The sequence below is a fragment of the Rhineura floridana genome, chromosome 12 (assembly GCF_030035675.1).
Source record: "Rhineura floridana isolate rRhiFlo1 chromosome 12, rRhiFlo1.hap2, whole genome shotgun sequence".
NCBI classification, from domain to species: Eukaryota; Metazoa; Chordata; class Lepidosauria; order Squamata; family Rhineuridae; genus Rhineura; species Rhineura floridana.
The window spans coordinates 27080374-27105752 of NC_084491.1; the positions used below are offsets into that span (position 1 = coordinate 27080374).

The following is a 25379-nucleotide window of genomic DNA, read 5'->3' on the forward strand; positions in this document are numbered from 1 at the left end:
GTTCCAGGCTTCCACTGTGAGAACCTGTAACAGAAGAGTGGAGCCAGTTTTCAATGTCTCAGTGCCACTATGGCTTTCATGAGCCGCTATTCAATATATGGCGGTGGAGTGATCCCAACTAGAAACTACTCCAACAAAATGGATATGATGTCCCTCTGTGAAATTCCCTCCGTATCACCGCACGACGGTTTTCAGACAAGGTAGTTGCAACAAGTCTGGTTATGCATCTCCACTTCCCCTATGTCTAAAAATACCCAAGATACTTTGCTTAACAGCCACTTATGGCATTTCAGTTAGGCATTAGCCTCTAGATCATGCCAGCAGGACCATTTGGCAAATTCCCCTCAAAAATGGCCTCATTCTATTCATCATGCTGATTATGAGATGTTATCTGCAGTCCAGTAGACAACTCCTTAACTCCCCCCCTACCTACCCAATTGCTCTTCTGATGTAGGATGTTTCAACCATTTACCTGAGGCCTCATCCGTCATTTAACGGCAAAGCAACAGAACATCCATTTGGACCATGGAGATGGACTTTAGGAAAGGTCAGGCTGTTCGCTAATTGCTACGAGCTGAGCTGTTCCCCCTTGCCTTTTCTAAACTACACAAAAAAGAAATGTGCACGAAGGTACCAGCTTTCTCACCGGTGCCAGAAAATTGCCTCGTACCCTGACAAAAGACAGTCCTGCTCAAGTCCCTCAGCTCCACCCTAAAAATGCTGCTCGCTCAACCCCTTCTTCCTTTCCCCATTTAAAGGTTCTTTTTCCCTGCTGGGAGCTAATCTTTGACCTCACATCCTTTAAATCTCTCATGCGGACACAACACAACGTGATGCTTCAGAGGCTTTCATTAAAAGCGAGGGCTAAGATGACACTAAGAGACAGGGAATCTCTACGGTGTGGAAGGGCCACCCGCGGGGCTGTGCTTGTGCAGGATGTCTTGGCTTACCAACATGCCCCAGTATAAGGCATTGTGAAAAAGTCCAAGCCATCAAAGGCTTTCATCCTCTTCCTCTTCCAAGGCTGAAGTGGAATAACCAGCTAGGCCAAAAGCAAAGTATTTGGAACAGAGCTGCCATGGTTGATCTCAGCCATGAGAAGGTATGCTTTTACAACCTATGTAGGGTCCAGGCCAGTTAGGTTCTTAAAGGTTATGACCAGCACCTTGAATTGGACCTGGAAGTCAAATGGATGTCAGTGCAAGATGCCACTGAGTTCTACTTAGCTCCAGTTAGGCTATTCATATGTTCTTATGATCTGTAAGCTTATGACATTCTTTAGAATGTTGTAAGAACATATGAAAAGCCCAGCCGGATCAGACCAAAGGCCTGTCTAATCCAGCATCTCATTTCCCAGCCAACCAGATGCCTCTAGGAAGCCCACAAGCAGGACATGAGCTCTATAGCACTCTCCTACTCTTGTTCCCCAGCAAATTGTATTCAAAGCCACATTGCCTCTAATCCTGGAGGTAGCACAGAGGCATAATGACTAGCGAGTTGGAATGGAAGAATGGAACGGAATGGAAGAGGTCCTCCAGGACTTCTTCAAACATGCACAGCGCTTGGCTCTCAAAATGAAGGGAGGTAATATCAAGCTACAGTGGCCAGCAATCCATTTGCAGACTTAGTTCAGGATGCTGGGTTATTACGCTAGACAGTTTAGAATACCTAAAGCGCCACTTCCTCCTGAATGAACCTGCTCATCCTCAGAGATCAGCTGTGGATGTTCTTTTGCACCTCTTACCTCTATCTGGGACACATTTAGTGAGGACATGCCAGACAGCACTTTCCACGGCGCTTCCAACCTATAAAGCTCCCTGCCTGGCCTCTCCTCTTTGATGTATTTTTGTCTCCTCAAGATTTTTTTAAAAAAAAATTCCAGGAGAGGTTTAATTTGTCAGGTTAATTTGTATCATTTTTATGTGCCACTTTATCTCTATTTTGTTTCTTAGTTATTGACATTTTAAAAAATGTTTCTGATTGTTTTCTCTCTTATGTTTGGCTTTGATTGGTAGCAAACTTGGGCACTTTTCAAAATGGAAAGGTGAGCTAAAAATCTGCTTAATAAACAATGTGTAAATCATGTCGAAGTTGCTGGCTGAAAAAGTAAGGAAACAATTTGTTTTGCTTTCTTTTTTTAACCAATCAGTTTTGTTACATGCCTGTGGAATGGAAACTACTGCCGCTGGAGAATTAAATCACCCTGTGCAGCCAGTAGCAGAGTCTCATCTGCCAGAATTATACCAACATTCAGACAAATAAGACAGATCAGCACATTTGCTGATTGAATCCTTAAAGTGTGTAAACTGAGTTCTCAATTAGTTAAATACATCTCCAAAATGGCTTAAGAGTTGCCTCCATAAGTATGCATAATAGCAATAACCAATAACAACAACAATAATAATATATTATGCTTAGCTATTGCCAAAGTGCCTATTACAGCAATTGTAAACTTCATGCAAATTGTTACCATTAAAACAGGCAAATGAGTAGTTTCCTATATATTTCCAATGTGGTATTCAGTACGGAAAAAGTTGCTCCCCAAGCTATGCAGTCAGTGGAATGACAGATCAGATTAGCCAGCATTTGTAGTTTTCTATCACAGGGCACTCCCAGAAACATCAAAGGAAGATGGTAAAAGAGCTATTTGGAACTATGCTAGGTCTTTGCCTAAAAGACTTCCCCCGCCCCCTCAATCCTGGAAAGTCTACTTGGCAGGGCAACACGGAATACTAGTTGCAAATGATCTCTTGCCCGTTATGTGTATAACAAGCCAAACCTCAATGAAGAGGTTTGCACTGGGGCGTGGGGGAGGCCAGGCAGACAGCAGACACAAAATAGAACATGTGTTTCTAAATATTTGTAAAAAAAATGCACACACAGCTTTTCGTTACATTTTCTCCAAAGAGCCAGGATTACTTCTTACATGCAAAAGCAAGAACTATTGCCATTTAAGGTGGAACTCTCCCGATTTTCTGGCATGAGCTTCTGCAAGCAACATCACTAGATGCAGCAAGGGGACTAAACAAGGGCAGATAAGCTTAAGGTGCAAAGCAGCACTGGCCACCACTACATAACAAAGCTGACAGTAACTCAGCTTTGTCTTGCGCTGTTTGCCAACAGATTGTCAGCAGAAATGCAGGTCCAGCTTATATGCAACACCAAACCGTGATCTGGTGTTATATGAGCAAGCCTTAGGCTCACAGGTCCTCCCTCCCTTTTCCCCTTGCACACTCGTGGAAATGTATTCAGCCATTTATTCACACTAGGACAACAGTTTGCCTGCAAGCCAGGACTGGAAACGATGGAGAAAAGGAGGTCAGGGAGGGAGAGCCTGAGATTTGGCTTTACATGTGAAACAGCTGACTGTTTCAGACAGGTCCAGACTACTCATCCAAAACAGTATTCAGATGTTCATCTGAACGTGCAGAGGAGGGAACCAGAATACCTGCTGTCCTTGTCCCTAGAGTCTTCACTGACCCTTGGATTAATTGCCCATCCCCACCCCCCCACCTGCACACCCCTTTAGCACATCAGCTTCATAGGAAACTATTTTATAGATTCTCCTTTGATGTCTGCATTTTGACCAATTACTCTGGCTGCCGCACACTCCTTTGATAGCTTTATTCCAGCCATTACCTGTTATCAATCCAGCCAATGGCCACAAGTCACAGAGGGTTAGTGGCCAAAGGTTCCGCCCCCCAAAAAAATTTTTTGAGACCAGCTAATGGTAAGTTCAGCTTGGGAGGTGCCTGAAAACGTTAGTGACTCCAAAGGCTTAACTGAAACGGCATTTCATTTCCCCTGCTGCTGCCGGTGTTCGGCCTTGTCTCGGGCAAGGCCATCATTCATCTCGTGTCACTTTCGGCAGGCCTGAATGCTTTTCGCACTGTTTGTTTGTAGATCTTTGTCTCCATAAAACCATTAAGAAAGACAATGGGTGGAGAGTGCCTTGGAAAGCCACACAGGAGATTGGTTTTGAGGTCAGGGCAGATAAATAACAAACCTGGATATCTTCCATGCCTACGATCCACATGGCTGTTTGCTTCTCAGAGACCTTTGCTCCATGAAAGGCACAACTAAAGAAACCTGCCAGGAATGCAGCTGGGCTAGTTGCTAGAAAGGGTTTATAACCAGAACTGAATAGACTTATCAACCAAATGTTTGCTCATGTCTTTTATTTGTTAGAAAGTGACCACAGAAAAATTGGGTATGGGAGGGAGAGAGATTAAAAACCTAGAAACAAGTGAGATTCCTTCACTCAAATGCTTAACAACCAACCGTGAAAACAGAGTACACTCTTTTTCCCAAAATGTTTCCAACGCCAATGAACACTTGAGCAAAATTATCAGAAATGCATCGCGCAGACTTTCCAACTCTCCCCACTGACCTATTTGGGGGGTATTGTACCAGATCACTCCCTTATACCTGGCTCAGTATTGTCTACATCAGGTGTGGAGAACCTTTGGCCTCCCCAGCTGTTGCTGAACTACAACACCCATCAGCCCAAACAAGCATAGCCAATGGTCAGGAATGGTGGCAGTTGTAGTTCAGCTACTTCTGGAGGATCAAAGGTTCTCCACACTTGGTCTACACCATGAGTGGGGAACCAGTAGTCCTCCAGATTTTGTTGGACAACAGCTTCCATTATCTCTCTCCACTGGCCGTTCTGGCTGGGGCTGATGGGAGATGGAATCCAACAACATCTGGAGAGCCATGCATTTCCCACCTTTCTGTCAGAATGGTGTTGGATCTTCATGCCTACTTGGAGATTTCAGGGATTGAACCTGGAACCTTCCACATGCAAACCACATGTTTTACCACTGAGATAGGGCTCTTCCCTATGAAGAGAATTTTAGAATATTCAGTAACTATCGCCACTAAGAGACTAGGCACACAGCCCTCCTTATAGGGTATTTGGCCTGACACAGTTACCGCACCTCAGCATCAAATCCAGAGCCACCGAGCCCAAATCCCTTCAGATAAGAAAGCAAAAGACTTTATTCAACATTTCCAGTTAAGGCTGTTTTAGCCATTCTATGCTTCATTAAAGAGGTGGGGGAGATTAAGAAGACCTGCAAATCTGCCCCAAAAGCTCTCAGTTCACACACAGGCAACAGGCAGCCATGGACTCAGGACTGTGAGTGGCAGAACCTATTCTGCTGTAGGTGAACTAATCAAGGGGCAGGAATCTGAAAGCACTCTCACCACTCTTCCCCCTCAGCCATTCGCTTAGCACACTCTGTGAAACAAACACCACCCCATCCCTGTCAGTGGGTGAGATAGCAGAAACGGTTCTATTTTCTTTCAGTCTGGGCATTTCCATTTTTAATCAACGTGCTGTGGAGGGTTTGGAGGAAACTGGGGCAAGGGGAGAGAACCAATTATAGGCTGGCAGAAAGTACTTAAGGGCCCTTCTCCAGGGCAGCTGCTCACATCCCTTGCCAGACGCTACATAGTACTCCACGGCAGCCATGGCAGCACTGCATAAACAGCACGAGCAAATCCCCATGTTAAGTTACTGTTCTCAGAATCGGGATCGGGCAATGCTTAATCCCAAGATCAGGAACCACAATTGCCTATCAAGCCACACAGTTGCCCAGCAACGACGAGCCAAGCAAGAAGACAGAGAACGTGGCATCGCTTGTGGGGCTAAGACAAGCCAAAGTTCTCGCTCACTTGTTCAGAGGTCTACTTACTGGCTACCTCCAGAGATGCATTCCTGCTGACTGCCTCGCCCAGGTAGTTTCTGGCTACACAGACGTACACTCCCTCGTCCGGTTTGCTCCTCCGTCCGTGCACGATACGCAGAAAGAAAAGGGAGCCGCTGGGCAGCAACATACGATGGGATCGAGGGTCTTCCTTGTCCGTCTCTACTCGTTCCCCATCCTTGTACCACTCTATGATGGGGGTGGGCCGTCCTTCCGCTTTGCAGTTCAACGTTGCCGGCTCCCCCTTGGACACAATGAGGTCGGAGGGATGCTCTACTATCCGCGGAGAAGAATCCTCAAGGCGAGGACGGGAACCTGAGGTGCAAAAAATGGAGGAAGAAATAGTTACAGAGGACAGCACACAGGAGACTCTGTTGCAGAACAGAAAAAAACAAGGACAAGATAGCAAGCTGCTAGCCAAGAGGGTATGGCCCAGTTCAGACATCACAGCCAAACCATGGTTTAGCAATTATATCTGTGTGTTTTCTCCATCCCCCTCCCCCAAACACAAGCAAGCTCCACTTCCCTCCCTCACTTCCTGGTTTGCGACAACCACTGTTTGTTTTACACCTGAAACAGGCAAATATAGTTAGCGTAAACCATAGCTTGCCTCCAAACCAGAATTAGAACCCAGATCAAGCCATTGTTTCCAATTCTGATTTGGAAGTCAGCTATGGTTTCTAGTACCTATATCTAGCACATTACGTTTATCGCAAAATCCAAAAGTGAGGAGAGAACGTGTCAGCCTGAGACACGTTCCATACTCAGTTTTGGCCACAACATCTGAATTTGGCTATTGTGATGGGGAAGGAAGACTGCTGAATGGCTAATGCTGATTCATGTTCCAGAGACACTGATATGTTACGGTATCAAAGGCTTGATCACATGAATTCCTGCTACAACATAAAGAAGAGCTAGTGTCAAAGCTGAACATTTGCCATCATGGGGAGTCCTGTGGAGATAGGACAGATGGAGGCAGCCTGCAATGAGACTGAACAAAATGGCCTCTTTGGGGCCACCAGCTAAAGACCCTGTTGCCCAAGGACGTTTTATCCAAGACATAAAGGTGATGTATGATCTATCACCAGCAGAAGGGGATTCAAAGGATAAAGAGACTGATGCCAGAGGGTAAACAGATGTTGCTATTTTTAAGGAGGCGAAGTAGTCATACAGGTTTTCCCACCACAGATTAGGAAGCAACATAGGTGAGTGTTGTGAGCCAACGAAAACAGAGCATTCTAAGTCCATATCATATTTAGAACAAAGGCAACAGGATTGTCCCACGTGGGGAGCAGAGGTAGAGGACTTCTCTCGAGAGAAAGCAAATGGCTACTGATTAGGTCACCCGATGGTGCAGCACCACTCAGAAGAAAGCTTCCACCTCATCAGGGCCAATTAATGGCTGAATAGAGGTGCATGTCTGTGTTAGCAGTTGGCAAATGATTGTGCATAATTAGACATTAGCATACATCTGGAGGGCCTTACACCTCTAAATCCCATGAGGACAGGCAATCTCCTTTCAACAATGGCAGCCAGTCTATGCCAAGGGTCGTTTCCTCGGCTCTGCTTGCTCTGAGTGTGCACTCATTGCAGAATTACCTGCAAAGCAAAATTTAAAGGAATCACATAGTTCTAGGACATGTGCAGAATGCCAGCTGCGCCAAGCACCTCAGCAATCAAAGTCTTTTTTAAATCCACAAAAATGAGAAGCCTAGTCCTTTTCCTTTTCCAGTGTGTATTTGAAAGGGGAAAGCTTCCGTTTACACATTTGTAGCCTTCATAACTGATGGCACCTGCATGCTTTCCCCTGAAAGTCAAAATAGCAGCCGGGGGCGGGGGCTTCAAATCAGGAAAATGGCATGGGACAAAATGCTTTAACCGAAACGTCCCAAGTGCCATGGTCATGGCCCTGATCCTTCAGAGGCTGCTTTAAACTTTAATATGGGAGATCTTAATGGAGTGGTGTCTGGTACCCATTTGGAATGGTAGAATGGAAGGCAGAGAGGCCAACGGTAGATGGAACTAACTCTAGTTTTGGCCCCACACTCCCAACTGCTGTGTTCTTATAATGGCAACGCTGAGACTATGCAGGAGGAAGCTAAGAGCCAATGTCACCCCCTGGACTGGATGCAAGTAAGAAAGCAGGTAGGTGGCGGCTGGTAGGGCAGTGCCCCATTTGCCCTAATGGACAAACCTCTAGTGTCCACAGGAGGGGAGAGTCCTGTTGTGTTCAAGTCTTGCTTGCAGGCTTCCCATAGGGGCATCTGGTTGGCCATTGTCAGAACAGGATGCTGGACTAGACAGGCCATTGGCGTGATCCAGCAGGGCCCTTCTTATGTTCTCATGTCCTCTAGAATCTCAGTGACGTCTGAGGAGGTGATTTAAAAAAAAAAGTGGTCTGGGCAATATCTGTTCCTATGGCCCTAATCCCCAAGGTGGTCATCTGAATTTTCCCCAGATATGATAATGTCACACCTGCCCAGTAGCATTCAGGCAAATTTTATATTTTCAGGAAAGGGACCATCCTTCATCCCAGCACTTCCTGTGAGGAGTCCAGAGCCAAAAGCGTAAGACAAAAAACCTCCCTTCGGTTGTCTAGGCATAGAAATTATTTTTGTCGGAAGCGGACCCCAGTGAGACAAATTATGCTCCGGGCAGCTATATAAACTTAGAAGGTAAAGAGTCGGACAGAATTAATCCTTTTAATCATCTGCTGAAGCTTCTGGGAGTTGCCCAGAGACTTTTTCAGCACCTTAGACAGAGCAGAACTCCAGCCCTGCTACCTGATTCTGGCTTGTGCTCTCTTTCCTACACCTCTCTGTTTCTGTGTGCCAGAAAAGAGAGACTTTGAAGCCTTTCGCTCGCTCTCTAAAGCTGTAGTGGGCAACCTCTGGCTCCAATTTCGTGCAGGTGGCAAAGGGGGGTGAGGGAAGGGAGTAAGAGGAAAGGGGGTGGCAGAAATAAAGAGAGAGAAAAGGGGGCAGTGAAAGAAGAAAGGAGCCCCCTCCCCACTTTTGGCTGTGGCCCCCATACCCCACTGGATGTGGACTGGCCCACTGTCAGCATGCAGTCTCCAACAGATGACTACCGAAAGAACACAGCTCTCAATAGGAAAAAAAAAGGAAAGAAAAGGAATGTTTCCCCACTTCTAACTGCAACACTGTATCTTGAGTTTACTTGGGGGTGGAACAGAACCAGAGTGCGTCTTGGGAGGCAAACCCACATCTAGAGAATGGGGGGGGGATCACACACACAAAATATCAGTACTATAACCAGGGGTGTAGTTGTCCAGGGTCTTGGGGGGTCTTAGACCCCTTACCTTTTTGGCAGCAGGGTCCCAGCAGGGTCCCTATGTCTCCAGCATCCTACGAGCCAATCAGCATGAAAGTGGAGGGTGTTAACCACTGAGAAGAGTCTTCTGACATGCTTCCTTGTCTTTTTCTATTGATTGGAGCCAATCAGAGTGAAAGGAGCCAAGTCAGCCATTGAAAAGACTCTTTTCAGTAGCTAACACTCTTCCCTTTCATGATGAATGGCTCCTAGGGACATCTGTTGTTTTGGGAGAAGGCATGAACAAAGATTTCATTCTCAACCCAGCAGCAAAAAGGGGGACGTGGCTGTGATTATCATGAAGGGACCCTGCACTTCTCAATTTGCCACCACACTACTGACTACAATGCACAGGTACATTCCAGAGTTTGTCTACGCTGAACATTCAAGGTGTGCATGCTTTCCCCAAGAAACTCCTGGAATTGTAATACCATGATAGGGCTACAGGTCTATAACTGAATTTTCTTATGATCCTGTAGGAGAAGCATTTCCAGAGCTCTTGAAAGGCAGAAATGACAGATCCAGTTTGCATCCTCTACTTGGCATTAGACAAAGTTAGCCAGGGCGGAGAGACACTCTGCAAATATGTTTTGAGTTTGACTATATTCTTGCAAAGAAAGCCACCGGCATTATAATCTCAACATAATATTTCTGTGGCTCTGAAAATATGGGAGGTTCTCTTACGGAGCTCTCAGTGGTATTCCTGTAATTCATCTTTTTGTATGGAAGAAAAAGCATCCCTAATCTACATAAAATGTAGACTCAGAGGGTATCAGTTTTTAAGGATCAGTTTGGAATCAGTTGCTAATGGATGAGAGTGACTTATTTGTATCTTTTGGGTGCTTGCTAGCCTTAAAGACTAACACATTTATTAATCCATAAGCTTTTGTGGACTACTGTCCAATTCATCAGTTGTGTGAAGTGTTATCCTGAGTTACAGGTGTAAGTGTGTACGATGTGTGTGTACATGCGCACATGCACGCACACACAGTTTGAGTGGGAAGATTACGAACAGTGAGGTCAGAGGGATACAAAATGCAGAAAGTACAGAGACAGTACTGATTACATAATTAATAGTGGTAATTCACAAAACACTGTTGATAACACAGGCATCCTGGCATTAGTAAGCCAATTCACTCATGTGATGTGGTTAAAAAAAACTTTCTCCCAGTTCAATCCACAAGTGATAGCAATGAACATCTTGATGAACTGCAGTGCAGTAGTTTCATATTGCATTCCCCACTGAAGTTCTTTTGAAGCTTGAAATGCTAATGCATAGATTTTGCATGCATCAGCTTTGTATCTTAAAACAATTGCTCAACTATATAAAATCTAGCCATACACAATCTGGGTGCAGGCACCTTAGATGTTTAGTTTCTATTAGGGATACAGAAGCACAAGCAATCATGCCATCTGCAATCCTTTCCAGTAATTTCATGTCCAGGTTGTCCCTTAGAAGAGGCACTGTTCAGTCCATACTGTGAAAATGGCCTCCACAAACTTTGTCCCAGTGCACTCCCCAGGAAGGTTCAAGAGGTCAATGAACCTGACCTCAGAAAGCCAAGGAGAGTTTTCCCAAACACTCACAAAGAAAGCAAAGTTATGTTCAACTGGGGAGGGGATGGGTGGGAGCTGACCCCAAAAAGAGCTGCCATTCAATTAAACAAATCTTAGCCAATTAATGACAGGAGTTTAAACTGATCATAGGATTGGTACATTCGTTTCACAAGAGAGGGCAGAAAGCATGCATTGTCCTTAGATGATAAACCTGTGGATCACAACAGGTACCATCCTGGCTTATGGAAAAATCCCTTTTTCCCCCACCCCACCCCGCCAATGGTGATTAGTCAATATACATGAAATCTTCACACAACTTCTCAGTGACATTCCCTTAGCATTCTAGCACAGTTCCACTACCTTGAACAATGAATGCTGAAAAAAGGCAGAGGAAGAATCCATCCCAAAAATCTTATGGCAAGTACCCCAAACAAGCCATTATTGAAGGTCACACTTCACATTACATTTAACATGCAGCCTGTATGTGCTTTTTCTCATTCAAAAGCAAAGTTGACCAGGGGCTTTAATCCATCTCTCTCCAGCCAAGACCCTCCACCAAAACTCTATTCCCCCTCTCCCACAAATCCAGCAGTTACCAAGAGTAAAAAAACTTCTGCTGGAACCAATGGGATCTTCCCCCCCCCACTGGCACTGTTTGATGTGGGGGGGGTTCAGAGAGTTACAGCTGGAGAGGGAAGAATTAAACCTCCCCTCCCTGTGTGCTGTGGTCCTGATTCACCACATGCTTACTTCTGAGTAAGGTCCAATCTGCACCTTACATTTAAAGCAGCATCATTCCACTTGAAACAGTCATGGCTTCCCCCAAAGAATCCTGGGAGCTGCAGTTTGTTAAGGGTGCTGCGAGTTGTTAGGAGACTCCTCCTCACAGAGCTGCAATTCCCAGAGTGGTTTAACAATCGATCCCTCTTCCTAGGGATTTGTAGCTCTGTGAGGGGAATAGGGGTTTCCAAACAACTCTCAGCACCCTTCACAAATGACAGTTCCCAGAATTTAGGGGGGAATGCCTTCCAGCATTGGTAGGAGGAAGGCACACCTTCATTACCTAACTCAAAACGCGAAGGAGAGGTTCCCGATGCCACAGCCAAAAATGCCAGAACCAACGATAAGGAGAATGGGCGTGAAAGCCACAATTTGTACTTGCAAATCACTCAGACAATTCACAAGGGCAAAAATACAAAACACTGATACATATAAACAAAACAGTATGTGAATACAAAACAAATAAGCAGCAAGTGAAGCTAGACTCTGGAGTATATCAATAACGAGCTCTCCAGGATGGCCAACATTATTGATACACTTCAGAGTCTAGCTTCACTTGCCATTTATTTGTTTTGTATTCACATACTATTTTGTTTATATTTATCACCTTCATTCTCTATGCATTGGAAGGGACCTTGGGACCAGGTTACCTAAGGGACCGCCTCGCTCCATATATCCCTGCCCAGTGACTGCGTTCCTCAGACAGGCGCTGCTGAGCATACCACGTGCCCTAGAGATGCACTTTGCTTGTACTGGAAACTGGGGCTTTAGCATCGCAGCTCCAGCCCTCTGGAATCGCTTCCCAGCTGCATTTAGACAGGCACCTAGAGTCTTGAGTAGTGAAGATGTTTTTTTGTTTAAGAAGGCTTTCCCTGATGTGTAACCCTGCCAGATTTACAAAATATTAACTGCATAATTGTCAAGATAGTTTTATTGTTTTTAGAGCCTGTAGCTTTTGCATTTCATCTTATTGTACACCACTTTGACAGCTTCTGGTTGTGAAGCAGTTTACAAAGCTGTGAAATAAATGAACAAAGTTTAATTCTGAATCCATGCAGAAACAGGATACCTGACCCACCCACTTGACCCCAGCCAATGCCTAAAAGCTGCTATCCCAGCTGAGCCTGTCAAGAATGAGGCCCTCACATGAGGTATTCAAGAAGTCTTATCTGCAGGCTTCAAGCGATCAATAGTGCCGAAATTCTAAACTCTGATAATCTCTCTGGCTATTGATTTGTTTACTGATCATAACAATGATGTCACTCATCATGAGACCCTCTTACCTAAGCAGAACAATCACTTCCTTTTTATATGATGATGGTTCCTTTTATTCTACCCTTCTTTGCCACAAAAGAATCCTGGAATCTTATTTCACTACCCAAGGGGCAAATAACTTGTGACCTGGGAGATACGGTGACTGGTGATTTTTGTCCTTTTTTTTTAAAAAAAGAAAGCTTACAAGCAGTGGTGGAATGAAATGGAAATGTACTGCCTTCAAGTTGATTCCAACTTATGGCGACCCTCTGAATAGGGTTTTCCTGGGAAGCAGTATTCAGAGGTGGTTTACCATTGCCTTCCTTGGTCTGAGAGTCTGTGGAATACCCTATCACAGCAAAAGATTCTGAAGAGCCTGATGGGCTACCTAGTCCCAAGGACATCTTGCCAGCCTCCTCAGGACAACTCCAACATCGTGCCTTGACCCCCACATCTCCCCCTTTGCCCAAGTCCTAAGGCCCAGATGCCAGGAGGCTTCACTACCATGGGTCTATTTGGGAGGGAGGGTCTACACAAGAGCAGAGAGCAGCCAGAGAATAACAGGGCATAATTTGCAACCTAGAAAGTAGCCAGGAAGGGGAGGGGCTGGCTATAGCAGCATAAATCTCTCAGCCAGTCTTGGACTGGTGCTAGGTTAACATCTCCTCTTAGGCGTCTCTCTCAACAGCATGTCCACCTCTGGTGAACCTTTGTCTGGGCTCCAGGGACCAGTTCTTGGCATTAACCTTGATCAAAGGTGGCTGAACAATGTCTGTGGCCCTCCAGATGTCATTGGACTCCCAATGCCAATCAGCCACAACCAGCATGGCCAATGGATGGAGCTGATGGAAGCCAGTGTCTAGAAAGATCTGGAGGGCCACGGGTTCCTCTCCCCTGTCCTTAGTCTAGTGCCTAGCCAGTACCAGCACATCCATGTGGAAACCATATGTAAGCTGCCTTGGATTTCTATCAGGAAAAGAAAGGTGGGGTATTAATGTAATAAATAAATAAATAAAGTTGCTTCCATACCAGTTATACCCTTGCTCAAGCCCCAGCTTGCTCATCCTCCAGGTACAAGATACAGACCTCAGACTTCCTCCCACACCCATCTTCCTTGCTCAGATCACCTGCATCAGCCTTTCTTCCCCCAAGGCAACCAACAGCTTCAAGGAAAATGGCAGTTTTGACTAGGAAAACAGATTTTGGGAGACAGGGTGTGAAGGGTTAAGCACCCCCTTCTGCAGCATCACTGCCCTGAGCCAAAGCTCTCCCAGCTGTTTTCAAGCTCCCCAAAAAAGGGCATTGGGTGAATGAATCAGATGAAATCCTTCCATGTGTCTGCAGTCTGGCCCTCAGCACCACAGCCAAGTGCTAACCGGCCCTTTGTCGGCAAGAGAGAAAGAGGCCCTGATACACATAGGGAGTTGAGACCTGAACATCTCCATCAAATATTAACCGGAAAGATGTGGGGGTGGCGGATAAAGTAAGCAGCAAATTAAATGTCCTTTAAAGATGATTTTTAAGATGACAAGGGAATTGCTGAGACTCCTAAAGAGAGAAAGTAAAGAGTTGAGCTGAAATGTGTGTGTCAGATGGCGGGGGGGGGGGGATTTAATGCATCTGGGGAAAATAATCTTGTGGACAAGTCAATACAATTGAGAAACTGGGCACTTGAGAATGCTGACAGGCACAAAGTAGAAATTGGCAATAATTATGGAGCCAGCAGACAGGTAAAATGACATGATAGAAATCTATAAAGACATAAGAGCATAGGTTTCAAGGTCATGTAGGCACAACTACAATTATGGAGCATAGGCTAGTATTTTATACCGGATCAGATTATTGGTCCATCTCGCTCAGTATTGCCTGCTCTGACTGGCAGCAACTCCCGAAGGCAGAAAAGGGTTTTTCCCATCCCCTGACACCTGATCCTTTTAACTGGATATGCCCAAGATAGAACCTGGGACTTTCTGCAAAGAAAGCATGACTTGTCCACTGTGCAACGCTCTCTCCTACATGGCATGTCTGACTTCAGGTAAAAATGCCGAGATAAGTTTCTGGAAAGCAAGCTGCATTGGGGCCGATTCTAGCTACACTTCCATGTGGTGGCTGCCTTATACTGAAAACATTGGTCCATCTAGCTGTATACTGTTCACACTGACTGGCAGTGGCTCTCAGGGTTTTACAGGAGTCTCTCTCACTCCTACCTGGAGACCGAACCTGGGATCTTCTACATGCAAAGCAGATGCTCTGCCAATGAGCTGTGGCCCCTCTCAAACTTCCTGCACACAGCATTCACCTCTTACCATGTGGACCATGCCCAGTACATGGGCACAAAGGTAAATTCAAGAATGCAACAGCCAATGCACCAAAGCAGGTATAGCTAACATGGTGCTCTCCAGATGTTGTAGGACTACAATTTCCATCATTCCCGATTATTGGCCATGCTTACCGGGGGCTGATTGAAACTGTTGTCCACCAACATCTGGAGGATACCACATTTTGCTCCCCCTACACTGTAGGATAGAAAGTAAAATAATTCACTCTTTCTACAAGCCACTTGTCAAGATCTTCAAGACTAGACTCAACTCTCCCCTCAATATTCACAGGTCACTTTTTAGAAAAAAGGATATTTTAGAAAACCAGCCATCTACTGGTACTCATGGAATGGATACAATGCGGAACCAAACTAAGTAGATTCATTTGGGACCTCTACCCCTGAAACATTTCTGATGTAACCCTTGGCATTCCCTGTCGCCTAGTCCCACTCAAAAACCAGGCATGCAGCAACTCAGCAAGGCTGATCCTGTCCAGGAAAAGACTCCTTTCCAGTTTGCTCCACACAGTGGCTATGTCGTGGATCTCATCAGTTGACATCCTGCTGGACTCATGCCAAGATGGACAGAGGAATGCTCAAGAAGTTTCAAAGGGGGAGGCTCACGGGGGTAACGGAGTTGGTCCCAAACGACTCATCTTCCCGCTAACACCTTTCCACACTGGCTCCGCTCCTACCCCCACTTCTTCCACAAGCAAAAGACAGTGTTTGGTGTTAATAACCCATGCCTATTTGGCATGCAAGTCAGGCTACTGCCTCTCGCCAGGCACTCCACTTCAAGAGCTGTCAGAGAAAGCGAGGAATCCCAGCTGGTGATAGCAGACACTGCCTGCTGCTGCTCCTTCCCTGGGGCAAAAGCCGGACATGACCCTCCAGCTGGGAAGCCGGGGTGGGGTGGGGGAGTGGCGTCTCTAGCTGGCTAGGTCTTTGCCTTGAGACATTTGCGGTCAGGGGTAAAAGCTAACTATTTACTCAAAGCATTTTTTAATTGGCTTCATGAGGTCGCTGAAACAGCATGCCCCTTTCCATAACATCAGAGGCCCAATAAGGCAAGCATAGCCAACGTGGTGCCCCCCAAAAGTTGTTGGGCTACAGCATCCATCAGCCCCAGCAAGCATAGCCAACGATCAGGGATGATGGGAATAGTAACATCTAGAGGGCACCACGTTGGCTATGCCTGCAATAAGGCACAGAGAACCTCACAGAGCAACATGGCAAGTGGAGCTGGCGGAGGAGGGAGCATTCATAATGCAGCTGCTTTAGTATGCTAGGACAGGAGCAAGAGGATTGACGGCGGCCTGGTGTCTGAATTACCTCTGAAGCCATGTCAATTCTTCTTTGCCAAGTCTTGTTGTTTCATATCAGCCTTTCCCAACCTACTGACCTCCAGATGTTGGTGGACTGCAAATGCCCACATCATCTCTGACCACTGACCATGTCAGCTGGGCTGATGGGAGCTAAGAGTCCAAAACATCTGGAGGTCCCTACGCTAAAGATGGCAACTTTATATGCTTGACAATTATTTCTTTAAATTATTATTTTGACCAATTTACCAGAACAGAAAAGCTAACAGACCTGTAATTTCCTGGATTTCCCTCTCTCTCTCTCTCTCTCTCTCTCTCTCTCACACACACACAAACACACACACACACACACACACACCAGATGGACTATCATGTAAGGTACCTGGTGGCTATCACATTGAGGCACTAATTAGATCCAGCATTACTTGGCTGACTATAGCCAAACTGAACAGAACTCAGCTGGCCAAGACTGAAGGCCAAGAATCCTATTTCCCATAGTGGCCAACCAGGGCCACATTCACACCATACTCTTATTCCACTATTATTCCACTTGAAACAGCCATGGCTTCCTCCAAAGAATCCTAGAAAGAGTAGTATAAAATTATGCATGGCATTGAGAAAGTGGATAGAGAAAAGTTCTTCTCCCTCTCTCATAATACTAGAACTCGTGGACATTCAAAGAAGCTGAATGTTGGAAGATTCAGGACATACAAAAGGAAGTACTTCTTTACACAGCGCATAGTTAAACTATGGAATTTGCTCCCACAAGATGCAGTAATGGCCACCAGCTTGGATGGCTTTAAAAGAAGATTAGACAAATTCATGGAGGACAGGGCTATCAATGGCTACTAGCCATGATGGCTGTGCTCTGCCACCCTAGTCAGAGGCAGCATGCTTCTGAAAACCAGTTGCCGGAAGCCTCAGGAGGGGAGAGTATTCTTGCACTCGGGTCCTGCTTGCGGGCTTCCCCCAGGCACCTGGTTGGCCACTGTGAGAACAGGATGCTGGACTAGATGGGCCACTGGCCTGATCCAGCAGGCTCTTCTTATGTTCTTATGTTCTTATTTAGTTTGTGATGGATGGTGGGAGCTGTTAGGAGACCCCTAGTCCCCCCCCTACACACAGATCTGCAATTCCCAGAGTTTTCTGGAAAGTAGGATTGATTGTTAAACCACTCTGAAAACTGTAGCTCTGCAAGGAAAAAAATGCTACATCCCTGTGTGTTTGCTTTGTACATGCAAGGAACCTTTTGGGAGTATTCAAAAATATAACCACCACCATCCCCTCCTGCAATCTCAAGTGGTACTGCCCAAGAAACTCTACCACCACATTCTGCATCATGCGAATATCAATTGCCAGCCTACACACTTCTTGCAACCACTTCCGAGACTGCAATTTATTCCCCCCTCCCCCGGTGATTTACAAACATAGCAATTGGGGGGGGGTCTGCTAGATTAGACCAAGGATCTATCTAGCCTACCATCCTGTTTCCAACAGCAGTCAAATAACATGGAAGGGCTGTAGGTCGGTGGTTGAATAACTGCTTTATACAAAAAAGCCCCAAATTCAATCCCTGCCCTCTCCAGGTAGCACCAGGGAAAACTCCTGTCTGAAACTTTGGAGAACTGCCGCCAGTCATTGTAAACAACTCTGAGCGAGAAGGACCAAAGGCCTGGCTCAGCATACGGCAGCCTCCTATGTTCCAAGAAGCCCAAGGCAGGGTTCAAACGTGCCAGCTTTCCCCTACTACATCCTTCCTCCAAAGAAATTGCCATCCTAGTTCAGTTTAGCTATCACAGCTTACAGTGCAGGCTTGTACATGTATGGTCAGACGTAAACCCCACCGAGTTCAGTGAGTCTTGCTCCCAGGAAACTGTGTATGATACCCTAGGCATGTATACTGTGCATATACCCCTGAACCAAGCAAGTCTACCCCCCCTCACCAAGTGTCCATTAGGTGACGGACGGGAGGGTTCAATCCTGCTTTCTGCAGGCTTCAGGTGTGCATGAGAGTTCTCCATGGGGAACTCTCTCGCACATCTATGCCAGACAGAATTGAACTCTCTGTGCATCAGCTGATGTGCAGGGAGTTCAGTCCTGCATTCTGCAGGGAAAGCAGCCAGGTGCCCTCAGCTGATGCCACATATGATGTCAGATGTGGAGCAGGTGGATGTGGTTTGGAGAAAATGGCCTTGTGAGCCAAATGGGGAGGCCTGGAGAGCCAAATCTGGTCTGAGTGTGGAGGTTCCCCACCCCTTTGTCTGATCCTATTTTAAAGCCATTTAAGCCCTTGACCATCAGCACATCTTGCAACAGCAAGCTCCATAAATCAAGTGCTGGGCTGCTCTTTGGATACCCACCAAACCACTGACAAGACTAGTGAAACTATTATTATTATTATTATTATTATTATTATTATTATTATTATTATTATTATTTCATTTGTTGGTCTCCTCATATCCAACAGTCTCTAGGCGACTGTGATTTAAAAACATACAATATAAAACAAATTTTAAAACATACAATATAACGCAAATTTAAAAGCATACAATATAAAAATGTAAAACCTAAACAAAAGAAACTAACTAAGACAGCACAACTCAAGGGCCAAAGGCTATGGTCTGAAGGCCCAGGAGGCTACCACCTTCCTGAAGCTAAGCAAGGCTGGGACTGGTCAGTGCCTGCATGGGAGACCGCCTGCAAACCACATGTATGCCACCTTGGGTTTCTATGATGAAAGAAAGGTGAGGTATAAATGTAAATAAATAAATAAAATAAAGGCCTGAGTGAAAAGGAAGGTCTTTGCCTGGCACCTAAAGATGGATAAGATGATGCCAGGAATGGCTTCCTTAGGAGAGTATTCGCCTTCAGACATAGAACAAGTATACTCAAGTTGACTGTGACCCATACAAAATGGTCATTGCGAATCGACCCACAATGATGCCGGAAGGATTTTGCAAAAATGCTCTGCCTTCACCCCTCCCTCTCCCCTCCTCTCATCACACATCAGCTTCGGCATGAAGTTTTTGGTTTACACAAAGTCAGACTTCCCCATTACATCTGACCCAGTGAACTTTGGCTTATATTCAGTTGAAAAATAAGACTGGATGTGACATTGTTAACAAAATCTCTGGTTCAGATGTAACAGGGAACTCTGCCTTAATACAAGCCATAATCTTCATGTCAAAGTCAGGCCACAGGAGATGAGGGGAGGTAAGAAGTGCCCAACCCCAGTGCTTGTTCCTGGCCTAGTAAACCATGGTTTATGAAGCCTACAGTGATTCTCCTAACCAGGCCAATGGGTATGCATAGCAAAAATAACCATACTTAATGTTCAGATTTCATCAGACTTCACTCATGCCTTCTTTACTTCTCTAGATGCTTCTCATACATCTTAGCCTGCTGTGTTGCCCCCACTGTGAAGATGCCAACAAGCCTCCCTCTACATTGCCAGTCCAGCCAAGTTATTTCATGCCTGAGAACTCAAACAGACATTTCTCCTGCGCATTCTGAAACAAGATTTCCATGCTGCTCTTGGGGTGGGCATCCCACAACGCCACCTTCAACATTTCTTTTACAAATCCAGCGCTAAAATAACAGCATCATGTTCAATATGCTGGTGGGAGAGAGCACTGAAGGTATGGCACAGATGTGTGAAGCTGTTATTATAAAGATCTCCTGTAGCGCTTTCCAGAGATGTGCACTTAAGCTGCCACTAATTTCAACAGCACTGAAAAGCAGCCATTTGCATCACAGATAATTTCTCACTATTGAAAATATTCAGCAAATCCAGGGGAAATCTGGGGAAAGAGATGAATTGGGAGAGGGATGCAAGAGGGGGTGGTAAGAGAAATGCCTTCCATCTTCCTAAGTGTAATTATAAACAGCAGCTTTGTAGCCAAACAGACAAAGCAGGATTAGGGTAAAAAGTGGATAAATGCCATCAACATGATGGGGAATGAGTGGAGCAAGCTGCAACGAGCTAAACAGGAAGGTGAGGAAAAAAAACTGTTTCTTTACTGAACAGGGGGAAAAAATCCTTGGGGATCATGGGCCTCTATGCTCCAATTCTTAACTGAATATAAATGATGCCAATTTTTCTCTGTGGCTGCTACGTGCCAATTTGATGTGTGTGTCTATGTTCTTTCCACCATAAATGTCAAGGAATATGCATAAGTACCATGTTGCGACAGTCAAAATTGCACCAGTCTACAGGGTGAAGATATGCCCTCCTTCTAGCCTTTGTAACAGGTGAGAAGCTGTTGTAGCTCAGTGGTGGGACATCTGCTTTGCATACAGAAGGTCCCATGTCTAATCCCCAGCATCTCCATATAGGGCTAGGAGAGACCCCTGCAATGCAACTACACCCTTTCTGAAGGACAGTCTCTGCTTCAGTGCCTCCAAGTAAAGGAGAATGCCCACTCCACAAGGCAGTGTGTTCCACTATCAAAACAATCGTTCCCACTGTCAAGTTTCTCTTAATGTTGAGCTGAAATCCCCTTCTTTGCAACTTCCACACATTGGTTTTAGTCCTGCCCTTTGGAGCAAGACAGAATAAGCCTGGTCCAACTTCTGTGTGACAGCTCTTCAGATATTTGAAGACAACCATCATATCTCCCCTTAATCTTCCCTTCTCTGGACTAAACAAACTCAGGTCTTTCAACCATTCCTCGTAGGACTTTGTTTCAAGACCCCTCGCTATCTTCATCTTCCTCCTCTGCCCAGGCTCCATGGCCAGGGTCAAACTGGAAAGGCATCTGCTTTGTGCAAAAGAGAAAGACCAGTCACAGAGCTGTTGTGTTACATCCAGTTTTGCAGGAGAACCATTCACAACAAGGATGATCAGGGCACTGGAAACAAAGCCCTATGAGGAGAGACTGAAAGAACTGGGCATGTTTAGTCTGGAGAAGAGAAGACGAAGGGGAGATATGATAGCACTCTTCAAGTACATGAAAGGTTGTCACACAGAGGGGGGCTGGGATCACTTCTCGATCATCCCAGAGTGCAGGACACGGAATAACGGGCTCAAGTTGCAGGAAGCCAGATTTTGACTGAATGTCAGGAAAAATGTCCTAACTATTAGAGCCATATGACAATGGAACCAATTATCTAGAGAGGTAGTGGACTCTCCAACACTGGAGGCATTCAAGAGGCAGCTGGACAGCCATCTGTTTGGAATGCTTTGAATTGGATTCCTGCATTGAGCAGGGGGTTGGTCTTGATGGCCCTACAGGCCCCTTCCAACTCTACTATTCTATGATTTTATGATTTCAGCCCTCTGTGATATGCGTCTGGCAGGCGTGTTGCATCTGCCCTGCAAATCAGACAGAGTTATCACATCTCAGAGTGGAGAAAGAGAACAGTTTCCCTGTGGAGCATCACTTTTGTCTTCTAGGGGCATGCAGTACAGCCAATAAGGAAACGCACATCCGAGCCTTGTCTCAGCTGTAGGTGGTCCTGCAATGCAAGAAAAGACTTCCATTGCATACAGCTGCCGTCCCCAGCCTGCTAGATGTTTTGGACAACAACTCCCAGCAGCCCCAGCCAGCATGGCCAACCATCAGGGACGATGGGATTGTGGTCTGGAACTTCTGAAAGGCACTAGGTTGGGGAAAGCTGGTGTATACCTACATTCCTGAGCATTTCATTAGCAGGGGGAGAGAAGGAATCAGAGGACCCCCTTGGGCAGCAATGGGAAAATAAATTGGAAAGGCCTCTGAGAGGGTAGCCCCAGTATCAGTAGCTGAACATGCGTTTTTAAGAAAGGCGTGCTGATATCTAACTGTAGTAAGTTAGGACTAGCTGGGACAAAGCTGTTTGCTCCTCCCCTTCCCTATTTACATATCTCCAGAGATCTGCAGCTCACCTTGTCTCTTAAGGTTCAGAACACATAAAATTAAGGGGGGGGAGAGAGAGAGAGGAAGAGAACAGCTACATCTGTGTGAAATATTTCAAAGCACACAAAAGCTTATTTTCCAAAAGCCCGTTGGTAACAAGAATTTTTTTCTCTCTGCAAACAATCTCACCCTTTAAAACCGAGGCGCTCAGATTGTTTCTGACAAGCTAAATACACTGAGCTCTTTTGAAAATCCTGTGCATTTTAAGGCTTGGTTTCTAGACTTCAAATCATTCCTCAAGTCCTTTCTCAGCAACATCCAGCTTTGTTTTTCAAAAAGAAGCGCAAGCTGAGCTCCATGTGCCAACAGCAGTTTCATCACTATTATGCACAGATGTGAACTTGATGAATATATAAGATATATATTATATATAGCCTAAACACTAAGATCTCGGGGACTCCATACTGACTTTCCATGCAAACTGAACTGTGCTCTCATGCCTGAGGGCCAATTCACACAACTGGTGTGCAAAACCAACACCAACATTTTCCGCTTATGGCAAGATTACTACAGGCTGAAATGAAACAGCAGCAGCCACAAGATCCATGCTGAAAGGAAGGCTTAGAATATGAATGGGGAGCTCCCAGTACCTGCTGATTTATATTCTGTGGTCCACTGGCTTTCCTTAGCATCCAAGCATCCCAGTATTTATTTGCTAAACACTCCAGAGAGAGATGACAGAGCAAGGCTTAAATTAGCCACCCGAGAGAGCAATTAGCAGGTTCCTGCGAGGTTGACAAAAGCACCTGCAGAGGTTTGGAACGTTTTGAGGAAGACTAATGGAAGCACCAGCATTGCAAACAACAAAGGCCCTGCCTAACAAGGTCCTTATAACTCCCATTAATTGACTTCTAAACAGGAGTCACCAGTGCTGGCATTATAGCCCAGCATCATCAGACACCTGCAAAGGCCCAGCAGGGGACCCACTACCAACTCCTGGAGCCACACATCTCCTTGCTGTTGAGGGCAAGTGATGGGTAGCAGGAACAGCAACATGAAGGAGATGAGCCTCTTAAGGATGGGATCCCCCTGAGAGCATCAGTGCTAGAGCCACCACTGGGAGCCACATTCTAAACTCATGGCTGCACTGTTGCAGCATTTTTGAGGGGACTGGGACTGGGACGGGGTATATGCAACAGCTCATGAGTCAGCTAAGAGCATAGCTGCCCATCTAATCCAGCCCAGCATTATCTACTCTCCAGGGACTCAGGCAGAGGACTTTCCCATTGCCTGCTACCTCACCCCTGGAGATGCCAAGGATTGAACCAGGGACCTTCTGCATGCAGAAGCATGTGCTCTGCCACTGTGTCATGGTCTTTCCACTACTGACAAGGGGTTGGGACCAAGCCAGAGTTGCAAAGTCTGCACCTGAATACAGATCTGAAGGAAGGATCCCCTCCCCCTATCCCAAGATTTATCGTACAAAGGTAGAAAGGACCTCAAGTGCAGTAGGCAATATTTATGTTGGTTAGGCAAGACTAAACCAGTCTTGGTGCCTAGACCAAACCCACTGAATCCATCACAGTGCCTGTCAATTCCCACAGGTAAACATTGCACCCCCCTGTCCCCATCTGTCCCTGAGGAGGCGGCTAAGGCCTGGGCACATATATCTCAAGTAGCTCGATCAGCTATGTCCCCTTTAGAAGGGGATTAGACAATCCATGGAAATGGATGGGTCTATCAGTGGCTATTCTGACCAAACTGAAAGCTCTAGGTTCAGAAGCAATATGCCATGGAATTCCTGTTGGAGGAGGGGGGCAACAGGGAAAGACAATTGCCTTGATGACCTTGTGTGCTTCCTGGAGATTTCTGATTGGCCACTATGGGAAAGCGGATACTGGACTATTTGCTTTGATCCAGTAGGGTTTCCTTTATAGTAAGTTTACATAAAGCAGGAGTCCATACACAGGATCTTTTAACAGCTAAGGCATAACTAATCTGATCCTGATGTACTCAAGCTTAAGAAGATAAGTGTCTCACTGGATTTGGCCAAGGTCTTCTTCAGCAGTGGGGAACGTGAGATGCTGATATACAACTCTTGTAATCCTTGACCATCAGCTATGTTGGCTGGAACTGATGGGAGTTGTAGTCCAACAGCATCTAGAGCAGCCTTTCCCAACCAGTGTGCCTCCAGATGTTGTTGGACCACAACCCCCATCTTTCCTGACCATTGGCAATGCTGGCTGAAGCTGATGGGAGTTGTGATCCAACAACATCTGGAGGCACACTGGTTGGGAAAGGCTGATCTAGAGGGCAGCACTTTGGCTATCCCTGCCCTAGGTGACCCTCCAGAAACTGCCATGGTCCACTGGTGGACTGGCATATGTTCTGTCCACTTCTGGACTAGTGCCTTTAATTGCTTCTGTCTATGACCTGATGACCTCTGAAGGCAACAGATGTTTTAATAGTATATTTATATACTGCGGACCTCCCTACCCTTAAATATTAGACAGGCGCCATCTATGTTATCTTTTTGGCACCTATTGAAGATCTTCCTCTTTCGACAAGCCTTTTAAGTTGACACCTTATCCCAGTCTGCTTCTGTGTTGGAATTGCTTTTTAAGATGTTTTTAAATCTTTTTTTTTAACAATATGTTTTTTAACCTTTTTTTTAAGATGTCTTCAAAGCTTTTGTAAAAAAATGTTTTTAAAGTTTTTTTATTTTAATGTATTTTACAGTCTGTTCTTATGATGTTTTAAAGTGTTTTTAGGGCTTTTGTTTGCCGCCCTGGGCTCCTGGTGGAAGGGCGGGATCTAAATCAAATAATAAATAAATAAATAACATGTATATAATATTATATAATATTGCTTTCTGCTGTGGGGCAAGCATCTGCACGTTTACACTCGGCTCTTCCCTGGGCATTCTGGTTTGCTTCTCAGCATTATAAAGTGTCAATCACTTGCCAGCTAAGTTTGCAACATGGCTGGGAGCAGGCACCTACACTCTTGCCAGCTTAACTAACATTGATCAGCGGAAGGCTACAAAGGTATGTCAGCAATAGAATCTTGACACGTTTCCATATAAGAGAGGCTAATTTGAGAAGTGGTATCTCTCCCCAAGCCTTCAGAATATTAAACCGCTTTAAGGGAAAGGGAAGGTTTTGGGCTGCCCATCAAAGAGCCATCTTTGAACCCTGATCTGAGAATCTCTAACATGCAGGTATGTGAAATCCAATATCCATTTTTGCCTCTGGCTACTGGGAGGAAACAT

At 45.6% G+C, this 25379-nt stretch overlaps 1 protein-coding gene across 9 annotated transcripts in view; it reads right to left on the bottom strand.

Annotated features, from left to right (window-relative positions):
* Window positions 1-25379, bottom strand: part of ROBO3 (roundabout guidance receptor 3) — a 364199-nt gene that overhangs the window by 177399 nt on the left and 161421 nt on the right. For all 9 annotated transcript variants that reach the window (XR_009758609.1, XR_009758611.1, XR_009758610.1 and 6 more), the window contains one exon: window positions 5700-6026. Coding sequence is in view for 1 of the 9 variants with exons in the window: in XM_061592244.1 (XP_061448228.1) it covers window positions 5700-6026 (327 nt within the window). In the remaining 8 variants the exon portion in view is untranslated. The remainder of the gene's footprint in view (window positions 1-5699; window positions 6027-25379) is intronic.